A 12,652-nucleotide genomic window follows, 5' to 3' on the forward strand; every position below is an offset into this window, starting at 1 on the left:
GTACTGAGGCAAGTGGAGTCCTAGCATGCTGGCTGAACATTGCTGAACCTTCAAGAGGGACATTCCTGAAGCAAAAACTTTCTAGGTAAACTGCATTTTACATAAGGTTGACTTACATTTCAAGTTTTAGAAAATCGAGTACTTATGTGTGTCACAAAAACCCTGCCTCATGGGAAAGTGCTAAGGCTTCCTACACAAAGCAGAGCCAGATATCATGAATGGGCGATGTACCTGCGGATGCTAGGCGTTTGTGAAAACCACCACCCATCACGTCCGTGAGGTTACGATCCTCTGGCACAGCTTTCATCCCCATTGGAGGATTAGCAAGTGTTTCCCATTGTTTACATATTGACCATTAAAAGGGAGCGTGCCGCGATGTGCGGGGGTTACCTCAGGTTTAGGACTTCATTCAAACGAATAGGTTCATATTAGTGTGTCTTGCAATGCACAAATATCACCTGATTTTCAAGGACACATTATGAATTCAGAAGGTGAAATTCTAGTAGAATCACCATTAAATATTTTCGTGAAAAGTAAAAAAAAAATTATTTTACTTTAAGGGCCACTGGGATACAATATTATGTTATTACTCAGGAAAGTTGTCCAGGCCCATCTTGACCTCTATTGAAATTGTCATCACCACGTCCTCAGGCAGAGAGTTCCACAGTCTCACTGCTCTTACAGTAATGAACCCCCTTTTATGTTGGTGATGAAACCTTCTTTCCTCAGGATGTAGAGGGCGCCACTTTGTTAGTTACAGTCCTGGGTATAACTAGGTGATGGAAGAGATCTCTATAATTGTATGTTCCTAGAAAAAAAACTGGCTAGAGCTGAGAGCACAGTAGGCCTCAAAGAATGGATTGTAGCACTTGAATTCAACCCCAAGAAGCCAACAAAGTGGGGTTTAGGACTGTTTTGCCTGTGGGATTCTGAAGATGGCTATGTATTTACTCACGTTAATGATTATGGCAAAACCACCACATAGTCTTATTCGGCCCGATTTTCCATTTACATCCAATTGTGATCCTGTGGTGCAACAAGTGGTACTACAGGCCACCCCATGTTCACACACTGATTCTACACAAGCCCTCAACCTGCTCCTGAATTGCATATTACAGGAACAGTTATAACTTCTAGGAAGGGTTTCCCTAGTGAACAAAAGGAGGGGGAAAAAAAAAACAAAACAAGAGACACCTTCAGGAATTTCAAGATTGTGCCTATGAATGTGGCAGGAAAAGTATGTGCTCTCATTCCAAGACAGGAGATGACAATTCTTAGTACATTCTGTGGGTATTATTGTATCTTGTAGCTACCAGTAAATCCTGGCCGTTAACGCCCCCTGAATTTGCTTGGCTGCAGCTCCTGGCAGCCCACTATCATTCTAATGTCCTGGGTCCCGTCCCAAGTCCCTGCTGTGTGATTTGAGCTCCTCGCTGCTGGCGCCAGTCTGGCATGCTCTCCGGGTGTTCAGTTTGTTTCCCCAAGCTACTTTTTCTGGTCGGCGCTTTGCCACAGCTGGTCGACATCCCCGCTGGCAGGAGAGTATAGATCTGCATTCCCGGCTCCTCTCCCAGCCTCCACGGACTCCCGGTTGCTGCTGCTTCTTCCCCGCCGGCTGTACCGTTACATCTGCACTCCTTGTAACTGGCCTGCTGTGGGCGTTCTGGCTCCTCCTGCAAGCCAGCCAGCGGTCACCAGATCTCCGCCCTCAGTGTGCCCTGAAGCTGTGTGGCAGAAGGCAGCAGAGAGACCAGCCGGTCCCCAGATGAGATCGCTGCTGAGCGGTGGTGGGGTGCGCACACCGCTGAGACCAGCAGCATAGGGCAGCACAATATTAGGAGTGGCGGTCGGCTGTATGGCTATTATTGTATGTTGACACACAGCTTCCAGGACCTTGCGGAATTCAACTCCTCTTAAGCTAGGGGTGCGACAGGGGCCTTCCTGCATCCAAGTCCTATCAAACCCCTAGCTTCCGGTGCTGACAAAATACAATACTACCCATTCTGTGGCCCTCAAAACACAATCCGTGTTCTTGGAAGCAACAGGTGGTTCAAAATCAGAAACACCATTATTTCGGACTAGACTAAGTTTATGGGTGGTGTGATGTTATGGTTTTACCAGAAGATTCTACAAATGGTGGTTTAAAAAAAAAAAAATAAATAAATAAAATTCTTCTGGCTGCTGGAAGCTGCTGTTATGAACAACTACATTCATTACTCCATAGATGAGGAGAGTAGAGAAAATTGCAGACACCTAATACAGAGAAAAAAAAAGCCTCATCACTCACCTTGTGGGCAATGAGAGAAACACAAATGCAAGAAAGAGGGGAGGAGACCATCAATTTTGAAGGGCGAGGAAAGACCAAATAAAAAAAAATATACACAATATATAATTTCCTAATGCAAAACGAACCAGAAAAAGTCCAAAAGGATTGCATGGTTTATAGCTAAAGAGATGAGAAACCAGTTTCTGCTGTGAGACATGTAGATGGAAGTCTGGACTTCATCCTGGGAGATTGCATCAATAAAAGTACCACTCAAAAATTATAGACCACAATAAACGAAAACTTGATGTTTTTATTTGCAATTGTTTCAGGACAAAAAAAAAAAAAGACAAAAAACAAATTTATTTTTATGCATTTCTGTTGAGTTATTCCAAGTAATCCATAACTTTCGTACCCATTAAATAAATAAGCTGAGGAGTGTGCGGGTGGCTGGCAATTGGAAAGGATTAATCAGCCTAGATGGGTAGGAGTTGATACTAATCAAAGCTCTCCTGTGACCATAAGGCTGCATTTCCATGAACGTATATCGGCTCGGTTTTCACGCCGAGCCGATATAAGTTGTCCTCGCGTACAGGGGGGGTGGGGGGGGGGGGCGCTAAGCTCCGTGAATTAGCCCCGCCCCTGTCCCACCTCTCCCCATTGCAAATAGTGCAGAGGGGCGGAGAGGAGGCAGAGGGAGTGGGAGCTCAATTCCTGCTCCTGGCTCTTCCATCCTCCCCCCACCCCTGCACACGAGGACAACGTATATCGGCTCGGCGTGAAAACTGAGCCGATATACGTTCGTGTGAATGCACCTTAAGTCAGCGCAAGTATCAACGCAACAACCGAGTCCATGCTGATGAAATATGCACATAAAAACATACATACCAGTGAAACAACTTATAGAAAAGTAAAGTCGGGGTTCTGGAACATAAGTAGAAGTCACCATCTACACCAAATACCCAATCGGTGCCCAGTATATAACGCACTAAAGCGATACCAAGCAATCAGGTGCGTGTGTAAAAGACAGACAACCCTGTGAGAATAGAAGTCTATGAGAACATGAATGAAGGTGACTAGTAGAGATGCATCAAACATACTGAAAGGACTAGCAGATAAACCCCAAAACAGAAAAACCCAACAGAACTAGCCTGGGGCATTCTTGTGCCGTGATTACAATGTAGGATTCATACAGAAGAAATAAGGTAATACTATAAAATACATAATTCTGCTAAATACAATATACTAAATAATTAGGGAAAAAAACCCTTTAATATGATAGTTCCAATAAAATCCTGGCCTGACAGTAATCCGGTGGAGGGAAAAAAAACAAACAAAAACTTGCAGTTTTCCCAACAGTTGGAGAGTGCAGATCTGTGTCTTCAGCTAGTCTTCAATGGAGGACTGTTCCCATCAGTCTCTTAAAGTGCCTACTCACACCGTACTTTCACCATATGGCAGACGTCGTTGACCGACTACTTGTGGCAAGTTGAGGTAGCATTACAGCAGCTGTGGTATGTGCCCAATCAAGTGTAACCCTTCATATCCTAGTACATGAGTTGAGTGGCTATATGCACTCCTGCACATAAATCGGTTATGGCACGTCACGGGTAAACGGGGGAATACCTGTGTGGGGACACACTGGACACCGTCCGCTTCTGGATGGTGGAGACAATACTCTTTGTACGCTCAGCAGAAGGGTCTCTCATGGAGATCTTCCGGTCGATCTAAAGGGGGGAGAGAGACAATGTGTAGAAGACTGAAGAGAAGTTTAAAAAAAAACAAACAAAAAACAAAACAAGAAGCGTCTGTGCCTTCAAGGGAAGTTAAGCCTGCAACGTTTCAGAATAAGACACTGACTTGGAGCTCCGCATCAAACATCTTAAAAGGGGCAGCCTCCCTGCACCCCCTTTGAAATGAATGGAGCGCCAACTGCACATGATGCTTGGCCAGCGCTGTCTTCATACTGGACAGGGAACTATTGGTCCATCTTTAAGATGGATAGGGGTCCAATTCCTGGCTCTCCACCAAGCAGCTGAAGAGGCCGCATCATTGCTTACAAGGCACAGTGCCATATATACTGATGTGGCTGTGCACAGTACTACAGCGCAGTCCCCTGTGTTTGGCTTAGCCATATTTGTATGTACAGCACTGTGCCTAGGTAAGCAATGAATGAGCACAGCGGGGCACCATGGACACTTCATACAGCTTACTAACCCCCCACTGATCAGATATTGATGGCCTATCCTTAGAGCTAAATGTAACATACCCAGTGTTGCTCCTCACAGTGATGTAGAGGTGAACACCACTTACCTCATTCACATATTGATACACAATGGCTCGGACTGCATGTATATTGGTGGCCTTCACCATTAGTGTCACCGCCTGTCCTCTGCGGATCTTCACCACTCCCTTAAATACCTGCCGGTTGTTGTAGCAGGCGGCCAGTGTGGCGACAGCCGTGACCTGAGGGCACAAGGAGGATTTATTAGCATGGAGGCAGCAAAAACCCTGAGTTGCAAAAAAGGTCATGGCACAACTTGTGTTATCTTAGCAAGTCCATCCACAAAACGATAGAAAAAAAATCGGCAGATCCATGTATATACAAGACTCAGATTGCATATACCCCGTTTCCCCGAAAATAAGACGCGTCTTATATTAATTTTTGCTCCCAAATATGCGCTACGTCTTATTTTCAGGGGGTGTCTTATTTCGCCGCGGCAAATCCGTCTGTGGCCGCTAATCCCTCAATTGGCCAGATATGTGGACGAAATTTCTCGGAAATCTCGTCCACATGGGACAGCAAATCTGCCACGGCAAAGCTGGGAGAAGCCGGTGTTGTGGTGTGGATTCACTGGCCACAGAAACGGAAAAGCGTGCAGCCAGGTTGCTTCAAAACAAGCGGCTGAGTGCCGTGGGTTTTGAAGCAGCGCTTTCCCGGTGGAAATCTCGCTGTTTATCGCTGTGGCCAAACTGCAAAATTTCCGCTGGAAATACGCTCTGTGAGAACCCAGCTTTAAGAATCACACACAGGTTGCCTGACTCACAAACAGAGCCATAAAAAATAAGGGCTGTAAAGTAACCTACCTGTCTGCAGACAGAAGTTCCTGTACCACTTGTAAGCAGGGATGGTATTGCAGCTTCCGGCCACCAGGGGGAGCTCACCACAGCAGACATGTACAGCAGGAACAGAACATACAGTATGGACTTTTCTAGCCAGCAAGGGGAGCTCAGAACAGCACACTCATACAGCACAGCAGGGACAGGATAACAGCAGACTGTCTGCAAATCTACCTATACATCTGGAGGTAGGAGACAACAGGGATGGCAGCAGGGGACAGGCCTCTTGACTTGCCTGCAGACTTTACTATGCCTTACTATCGGGGTGCCTTATATTTGGGACTTCTGCAAATTTCATGGGGTGCCTTATTTTCAGGGAAACACGGTAGTAGTAAACTGATACAGTGAGTAGGGGGCATGTGTCCTTCTCACAAGAGCTTACCTCTTCTGGTCACCTTTTTTCCTTTCATAGATTGCAACAGAACTTGTTTTGTACAACAGTTCAACCAACTTTTATATAAAATAGGAATATTTATATCCATTTTGATTGTCACCACCATCAGTGATTCATCCTTATATCTACATAGGGAAGTATCCATAAAGCTGTATGAGCCATCACCAGCCAGTATCTGTATATAGACATGAGGTGTAAGGGAGCGAGATAGTGAGATGAAGGCGGTTGGGTTGTAAAGGAGAATGTACAAGGGTACATTCCATTCCCTCCCCCGCCTCCATTCACAGTAAGCAGACAGTTGTTCAAAAGTGAACTGCTGTTTACACTGAATGGCACGTCGTTCAGTTTTCTGCATGCATTTATATGGGATGATTATTGTTCAGAATCCTGTGGGAATCTGAACAATTGTCCCCTGTAAAAAAGGGGCATTAGATTGGCGGATGCGATAGGCTCTTTAGGAAGGCCTAACAGCGCACTTAAAACTGGGTACTGGGGGAATTAACCAGATTGTCCAAGGTAATGCATTCCAGAGAACTGGAGCAGCTCAAGAGAAGTCTATTAGATGGGAGTGGAAGGTAGGGCGCGATGGTAGAACTTAGTGCCAAGTCACAAGTAGAACGGAGAGCATAGGTAGGGTTGGAGAAGAGCTAGGTAGGCAGAACACTGGGCAGAACTTTATGAATGAGGTTGAGGAGTATGAACTGCACAGGGTGGACAAAAACCTGGCTGCTGCATTCAGGATTGAGTTGAGAGGGGAGAGTTTAGTGAGACAAAGACCAAATCAGTAGTGTTACAGTAGTCAAGATGAGAATGAAGCAGGGCAACCAAGAGATTGTCATTTGTACAGTAAGAGGGCAGATTCTGGAGAGGTTTTTTAGGGGTTTGTGATAGGAGCATGCAAGTAATTGCTAATGGGGTCATATTTGACTCTGATCTTTCCTTTTCTCCCCAAGACAGAAGGCATGCTGCCGAGGCATTCTAGTAGTACCACAGCCTGAAGTAGAAATATCAGCTTTAGGCCTTTAAGCCTCCTGCACAAGGGCAGGTCGGTCCCCGAATGCGGGATTCCCACAGTGAAGCTAGCGCCAGAGGATCGCAATTTCCCAGAAGTGATGTGAGGCATATTTGCATGAACACCGCCTCACATCTGTGGAGAAAATGCACGATGACAGACATGATAGCGGGACGGGTTTCTTGGCCCAATATGAATCTCGCCTGTGTGAAGCTAGCCTTAGGTTGGTTAGTAGATGGCAGAAACAAGAACAAGTTCAGCTTTTGAAAGGCCCAGTTTCGGGTAGAGAGGATTGTGTTAAAGACCACAGACAGACACTTACTGGGACTTAGGCAGTGATGGAGGTGAGGTCTCCAGGAAAAGGTGTATAAATGACAGTTATCCATGTAGAGAGGATACCGAAAGCCAAATGTGCTGATAATTTGTCCACCAGGGGCTGTGTAGATAGAAAAGTGGAAGACACACAGGACCAATCCTTCAAAAACCTCAACAGCAAGCAGAATAAGGAAAGAGATCGAGCTGTGGAGGTGGTCTCCAAGAGGAGATGCCATCAAACACTTGCCTGTGGGATGGCGCAGAAGTTAAATACGCTCTGGTTTCTTAGCCGGGACAGGTAGAGCAGGACATCTGGGATATGCGGCAGCACATTTGTCACCAGTTCATTCAAGCACTGCACCGCCGGCACGATGTTCTCTGACTTTGCCAAATCTGACAGTTTGTTGCAGTATTTGCTCCACACCTGATGACAGCAGAACGAGGACAGTGTTGGGTAACTACAGTCACCCATAGAACTCATGGGAAGTCAGTCCATACTCACCTCTCTGGGCCAGAACTCTCTTCCTTGCAGCTGGTCCCCCAGGTAATCTCGGATGATGCTGACTTTCTGCAGGAATAGGCCCATAGCGTTTGAGAGCTTTGTGTCCACACCAACAATGTCATCTTCCAGTCCCATGGTTGAAAACAGCCAGGATAGACTATTCCCCACTAATCCGGACACACAGTAACAGTACTGAAGAGACAGAAGGCTCGGGTTTTAGTGTTGCCACACAATCATTAGTCAGTTTGCATTAGTATTTACTTGAGGACATGACATTTTCCTTCACATTCCCAAATTTCAGGCTACACAAGCAAGCCTGGTTTGCTTTTTACAGGAGGAACAGTTTTTTTGTTTCTTTTTTAAATGGTCCCATTTTCAAAGTGCATTCAAGTTCCAAAGCCTCCTAACTTTCTCCAACCATCATGACAGCACACATGGTGGATTCCCTCTAACCCCGCTGGGACAGGAAGACAAGAGTTCATAAGGCCACCTCCCACCACGATTCTCCAGTGACTTCAAATTATCATGACGGATACTGGCCCAATCTTTCACTGTTGCTGAAAAAAACAACGTACTTTGTTACATGCATGGTATACAGTAACCTACCAGGATGGGTAAGTACGTGCCCTCATGATGGGCTCATGGAAAAGATTAATGGTAAAAATCAATCCTAGTTTTACCATTCCTTCCATCCTGACCGCACACATGAAGGCAATACCAGATTATGAAACCGTATCAATCGGCTTCATATGCCTTCTGGATTGAAATTTTGATCCACCCAGGGGTGGAATCTTTCGTAGCCGCTTTCCCTTTATTTTGGCTCTGAAACTGAAGAAAGATTAGATCTTTTAAAAGCTCAGTGAGACTTGTAAGTAGGTTAAAGACTGCAGGCCAACACCTATGTTAGGTAGACAAAATCGCTCCTTATCACTTATACGGTCTGACAGAAGGAAGGCAGAATTATTTCCTGTTCCATGTGGTACGTCAATACCACTTTAGGAAAAAAGGAGGAATCTAGCCTGACTATTCTAACAAGCACGTTTAAATAGGGTTCTCTACAAGACAATGTTTATATCTCCCCAATTTCTCTGGCGGTTGTAATGGCTTCCAAAAAAGCCACTTTGATAGTCAGGGTCTTTAGCATTACTGGTTGTATGGGCCCAAAAGGGAGGTTCACAGACTGTCTAACACTAGGTTAAGGTACCAGGAGGGAACAGATTTCCTAATGAAGGGGCTGAGTCTATCTGCTCCTCTGAGAAATCTGCAGATCCACCTGTTCTCTATTACCTGGGTGTCAAAGAACAAAAGGGCCACGACATGTACCTTCAAGGATCTAGGGCTTAGTCTGTTATCTAGACCTTCTTGTATAAAAATCTAGGATTTTATCAAGCCATTAACCTCATCCTGTGGATCTCTTGACAGAACACTCGGCCCTGGGACAGAAGGTTCTGTCTGAGAAGCAGCGGGTATGTGGGGTGGGGTGGTCTGAACAGTCAGTGAGGACAACTGTGAGAACCAGGGTCTTTGTCCATGCTGGGGCAATGATTACCCTGGTCTGGCAGTTCCAAATTTTTTGTAGGACTCATTAGATTAGGGGGCTTGTCTGCCGAGTTTAAGGAGAAGAACCTGTGGCACTTGGAGTTCCTCCTTGAAGGAAAGAGGTTTATCTGGGGCTGACCCCACTGAACGTTAAACAGAAAACTTCTGTGTTCACAGACCATTCCCCTGAGTCTAGTTTGTCAGCTCAGAAAGTCTGCTATGACATTTTGGGAGCCTTTAAGAAAATGGCTGACAAGTACTTTATTTTTTCCTCCATCTACAAGAATATTCTCTGTGACAGATGTTGGAGATGTGGATGTCTGGTGCCGCCATGATGACGAAGACACCACTGTAATATTGTCAGAAAATATTTCAACGTTTTCCACGTGTCATCTTCTGTTTGCATCAGCGCTAGTATTTGAGGAATAGGGAGCAGACATGGGAAGCCCAGGAACCCTAAAGTTTCACATCTGCCACCTGTGCACCTCAATCTGACTGGCCTGCATCCATAGTTACTAAAAGTGGGCATAAGGACCACTGAACCCTTTTAAAGGTTTTGGGGCAACAGCCACCATTCTAGAGATCTTTTCAATTGGGTGGATAATTTAAGCTTTTTGTCCAGTTACGATTGTCGCCTATGCCATGCGGACAAGATTTCCTGCTAGAGTGGCCTAGTATGGAATTGTGCCTAAGGGACCATCTGCAGACAAGCAGTCTTCTGGCCTAGTACCTTCAAGGCTTCTCTTATGGAGTCCTTCTCCCTAAATTTCCTAATGGAAAGGATTGTATCTTCTCTTAGTTTGAGGTAAAAAGGAGCAACATTATGATGAGTCAAGAGTACCAAGAAAGGTTTTGTTTGTTTAGTGGGTTTAGAAAGGCTCTTCCGAAGTTAATAAGCCAACCTAGCTCGGATAGGACTTCCCCAGTTGGCTCTCTATAGAGTCTAAGCGATCTGAAATTAGTAGGTCATCTAGATAAGGAATGAGGTTAATTCCTATTCCCCTGAAATAGGCCATCGGATCAATCATTACTTTGGAAAACACTCTAGGTGCAGTGGATATACCAAAAGGAGTACAGATAAAATTGAAAATAAAATTTTTGAACCCATTTTTAACCATAATCTAAGATATTTTTGGTATGTCAGGTGGCTGGAGATATGTAGTATGCATCTTTGAAGGTAAATAGTGCACATGACGCTGCCTTAAGTCGGGAATAGTGGATCTGATCGTCTCCATTTTAAACTTCAATTCAGAAATGTACTGCTTAAGGGGCTTTAAGTATGGCTTGAAAAGAACCATTAGGTTTGGAAACTAGAAACAAGGAGGAGTAAAAAAAAAAAAAAAAAAAAATCCTCTAAAAGCAGTGTTTCTCAACTCCAGTCGTCCTGGACACCTAACAGGTCATGTTTTCAGGATTTCCTCAGTATTGCACAGGTTATGTAGTTCTTGTCAGTGCCTCAGACATTGCCACAGGTGTTATTATAGGATATTCTGAAAACAAGACCAGTCCTCATAGACTCCCAGCAGGAGTTGGGAAACCCTGCTCTAAAAAGGAACTGGGATAGCAGCTCCCAATTGTATCAAGTCCTGAGTGCTTTGTTTTAATCTCTTGGAGAAGAGGGGGACTAGTCTGGTGGGACTATAAAACCTTTAGGGGAAAGGGATGAGAATTCTATTCTGTACCCCAGAGAGGATATCTTCAGCACCCAGGGCTTCGCAGTTATCTGGTTCCATCTTCCCAAGAACTGAGAGAGCCTACCCCCCCTCCCCCACTGGCCCTCTATTTTCATCTGGATTCGGGCTGTCTTGAGGAGTAAAGCGGGAGCTCTTAACCTTGACTCCTTTCAGGAAGGACCATCTACCCGTTTCACCCTTACCTGTCAGATCCCTAGGCTAGTACATCTGCTTACGAAAGGAAGGATTCCTCTTGGGTAGGTGGGTTTGTCGGGAAACCCGCTTTCTCCAGATTCTTGTCTAGTTTTGGCCCATATAAAATACACTCCCTGGAAGGGAATGGAGCGTTGCTTATTTTTGAGACCTGTCTTCTGACCAGGCCCTAAAGGCATAGGGCACGTCTTGTGGAGTTTCCCCAACACCACGTTTTTAACTAAAAAGCGTACAGTCGGCTGAGGCATGTGCCAGGAATTCGGTGGCCATTTTAAGCAATGGCACACACTTAAATTTCCTCCCTGAAGGTCTTCTGCTTTAGATGGTTTTCTAGCTGCAAGAGCCACAGGGATGGCGCATATATATATATAATTTTTTTTTTTTTTTTTTTTTAAACACTAGATGTAGTCTCCCATGATTTTTGAGAAGGTCTGACTATCCATGGGGGTCTTTCAACTGGGAAGAATCCTCAAATGGCATGGAGGTCTTCTTGATTACTTTGGTCACTTCCCGCCAGGAGTTTTATATCTTCGAGCGCAAACAAAACCCAATCCTTAAAAACTCAGGAGATAGCCAAGCCTTTTTTTCTGCGTTCTCCCATTCATCTGTTAGCTTCTCGTTCATCAGGAAGGCTTAACCCTCTAAACATTTGGTCCTGGACCAAGCGCGTTTGTCAGACGTCTACTACCTCCATATTGTTTCGAACCTTTTTTTAGCAATTGGATATTATGGGTAGAAAAATATTTAGAGCGATCAGGGGGACTGTTAATTCAGAATGCTCTCCTTTGATAACTATCTCCGATAATTTGGATGTAAAGGACAGATAACGCTGCGTACGGGCCCTTTTTGCTGGTTTAGAGGGGCCCAGCTAGAGCTTAGAGACTGGTCTTGCTTTCAATGCCTGGACCTCTTCTGTGACCATCTGGCTGAGATTATTCATTAAGGATTTTTTTTTGAATAATGTTTTTATTGGTCAAATTGAGACATTTTAACATTACAATAATATCTCAGACCTTGATATAGTTTTCACTGTCCAGAATCTGGAACAAGATATATTATAAACAATGATTTGTTGCTGTCTGTTAGCAAATAGATATCTAAACATCTCAACTTACAATTTTCTTGTAATCTAACTAATAACCAGATAAAAAAAAAAAGGGGGGGGGGGGGGGGGGGGGAAGAAAACTAAAACAAAAATCTAGACACGCCGTGATCAGAGTCATATCTCTTTTCTTGTTTCATATATACTGACAGGGTGCACCTGTTTTCAAAGGCTGTTGTCATTGCACCCATTTGGCCAAAACAGACTCTCAACCTATGTGTCGGGAGACTTTATTAGAAAGTGTAGAGGCCCCCCATGGCAACGGCACTACTGGTAGAACACCCTAGATGGGAAGTTTCCCCGATGCCACTTGTTCCTGGAAACAAGTATAGTAGAAACAATTTTAGTTTTTCTCTTATTCTCTGTGGCAGCAGCTGGACAAAGCTCCCCCAGGTCTCGAAAAAAAGAACCCACCTTTTTTTCCCTTGAAAAGTGATGTTTCGGCCCAATCCATTTGGAATAAAAATGCTAATTTGTCTAGGAATAATTTGAGTGGACGGCCTGTCTGCTGTACCCACA

General features: G+C 44.7%; 2 protein-coding genes across 3 annotated transcripts in view; one reads left to right on the forward strand and one right to left on the reverse strand.

Moving 5' to 3' along the window:
• Positions 1-12,652, forward strand: part of LOC136620328 (squalene synthase-like) — a 179,203-nt gene that overhangs the window by 50,655 nt on the left and 115,896 nt on the right. The window lies entirely within an intron of this gene.
• Positions 3,590-12,652, reverse strand: part of LOC136620342 (squalene synthase-like) — a 194,461-nt gene continuing 185,398 nt past the window's right edge. Inside the window, exons 5-8 of the mRNA XM_066595063.1 lie at positions 7,607-7,798; positions 7,352-7,528; positions 4,577-4,729; positions 3,590-3,990 (exon numbers count right to left, since the gene is read on the reverse strand). Of these exons, the coding sequence (XP_066451160.1) occupies positions 3,868-3,990; positions 4,577-4,729; positions 7,352-7,528; positions 7,607-7,798 (645 nt within the window). The 3' untranslated portion in view covers positions 3,590-3,867. The remainder of the gene's footprint in view (positions 3,991-4,576; positions 4,730-7,351; positions 7,529-7,606; positions 7,799-12,652) is intronic.

The sequence above is a fragment of the Eleutherodactylus coqui genome, chromosome 1 (assembly GCF_035609145.1).
Source record: "Eleutherodactylus coqui strain aEleCoq1 chromosome 1, aEleCoq1.hap1, whole genome shotgun sequence".
Lineage (NCBI taxonomy): Eukaryota > Metazoa > Chordata > Amphibia > Anura > Eleutherodactylidae > Eleutherodactylus > Eleutherodactylus coqui.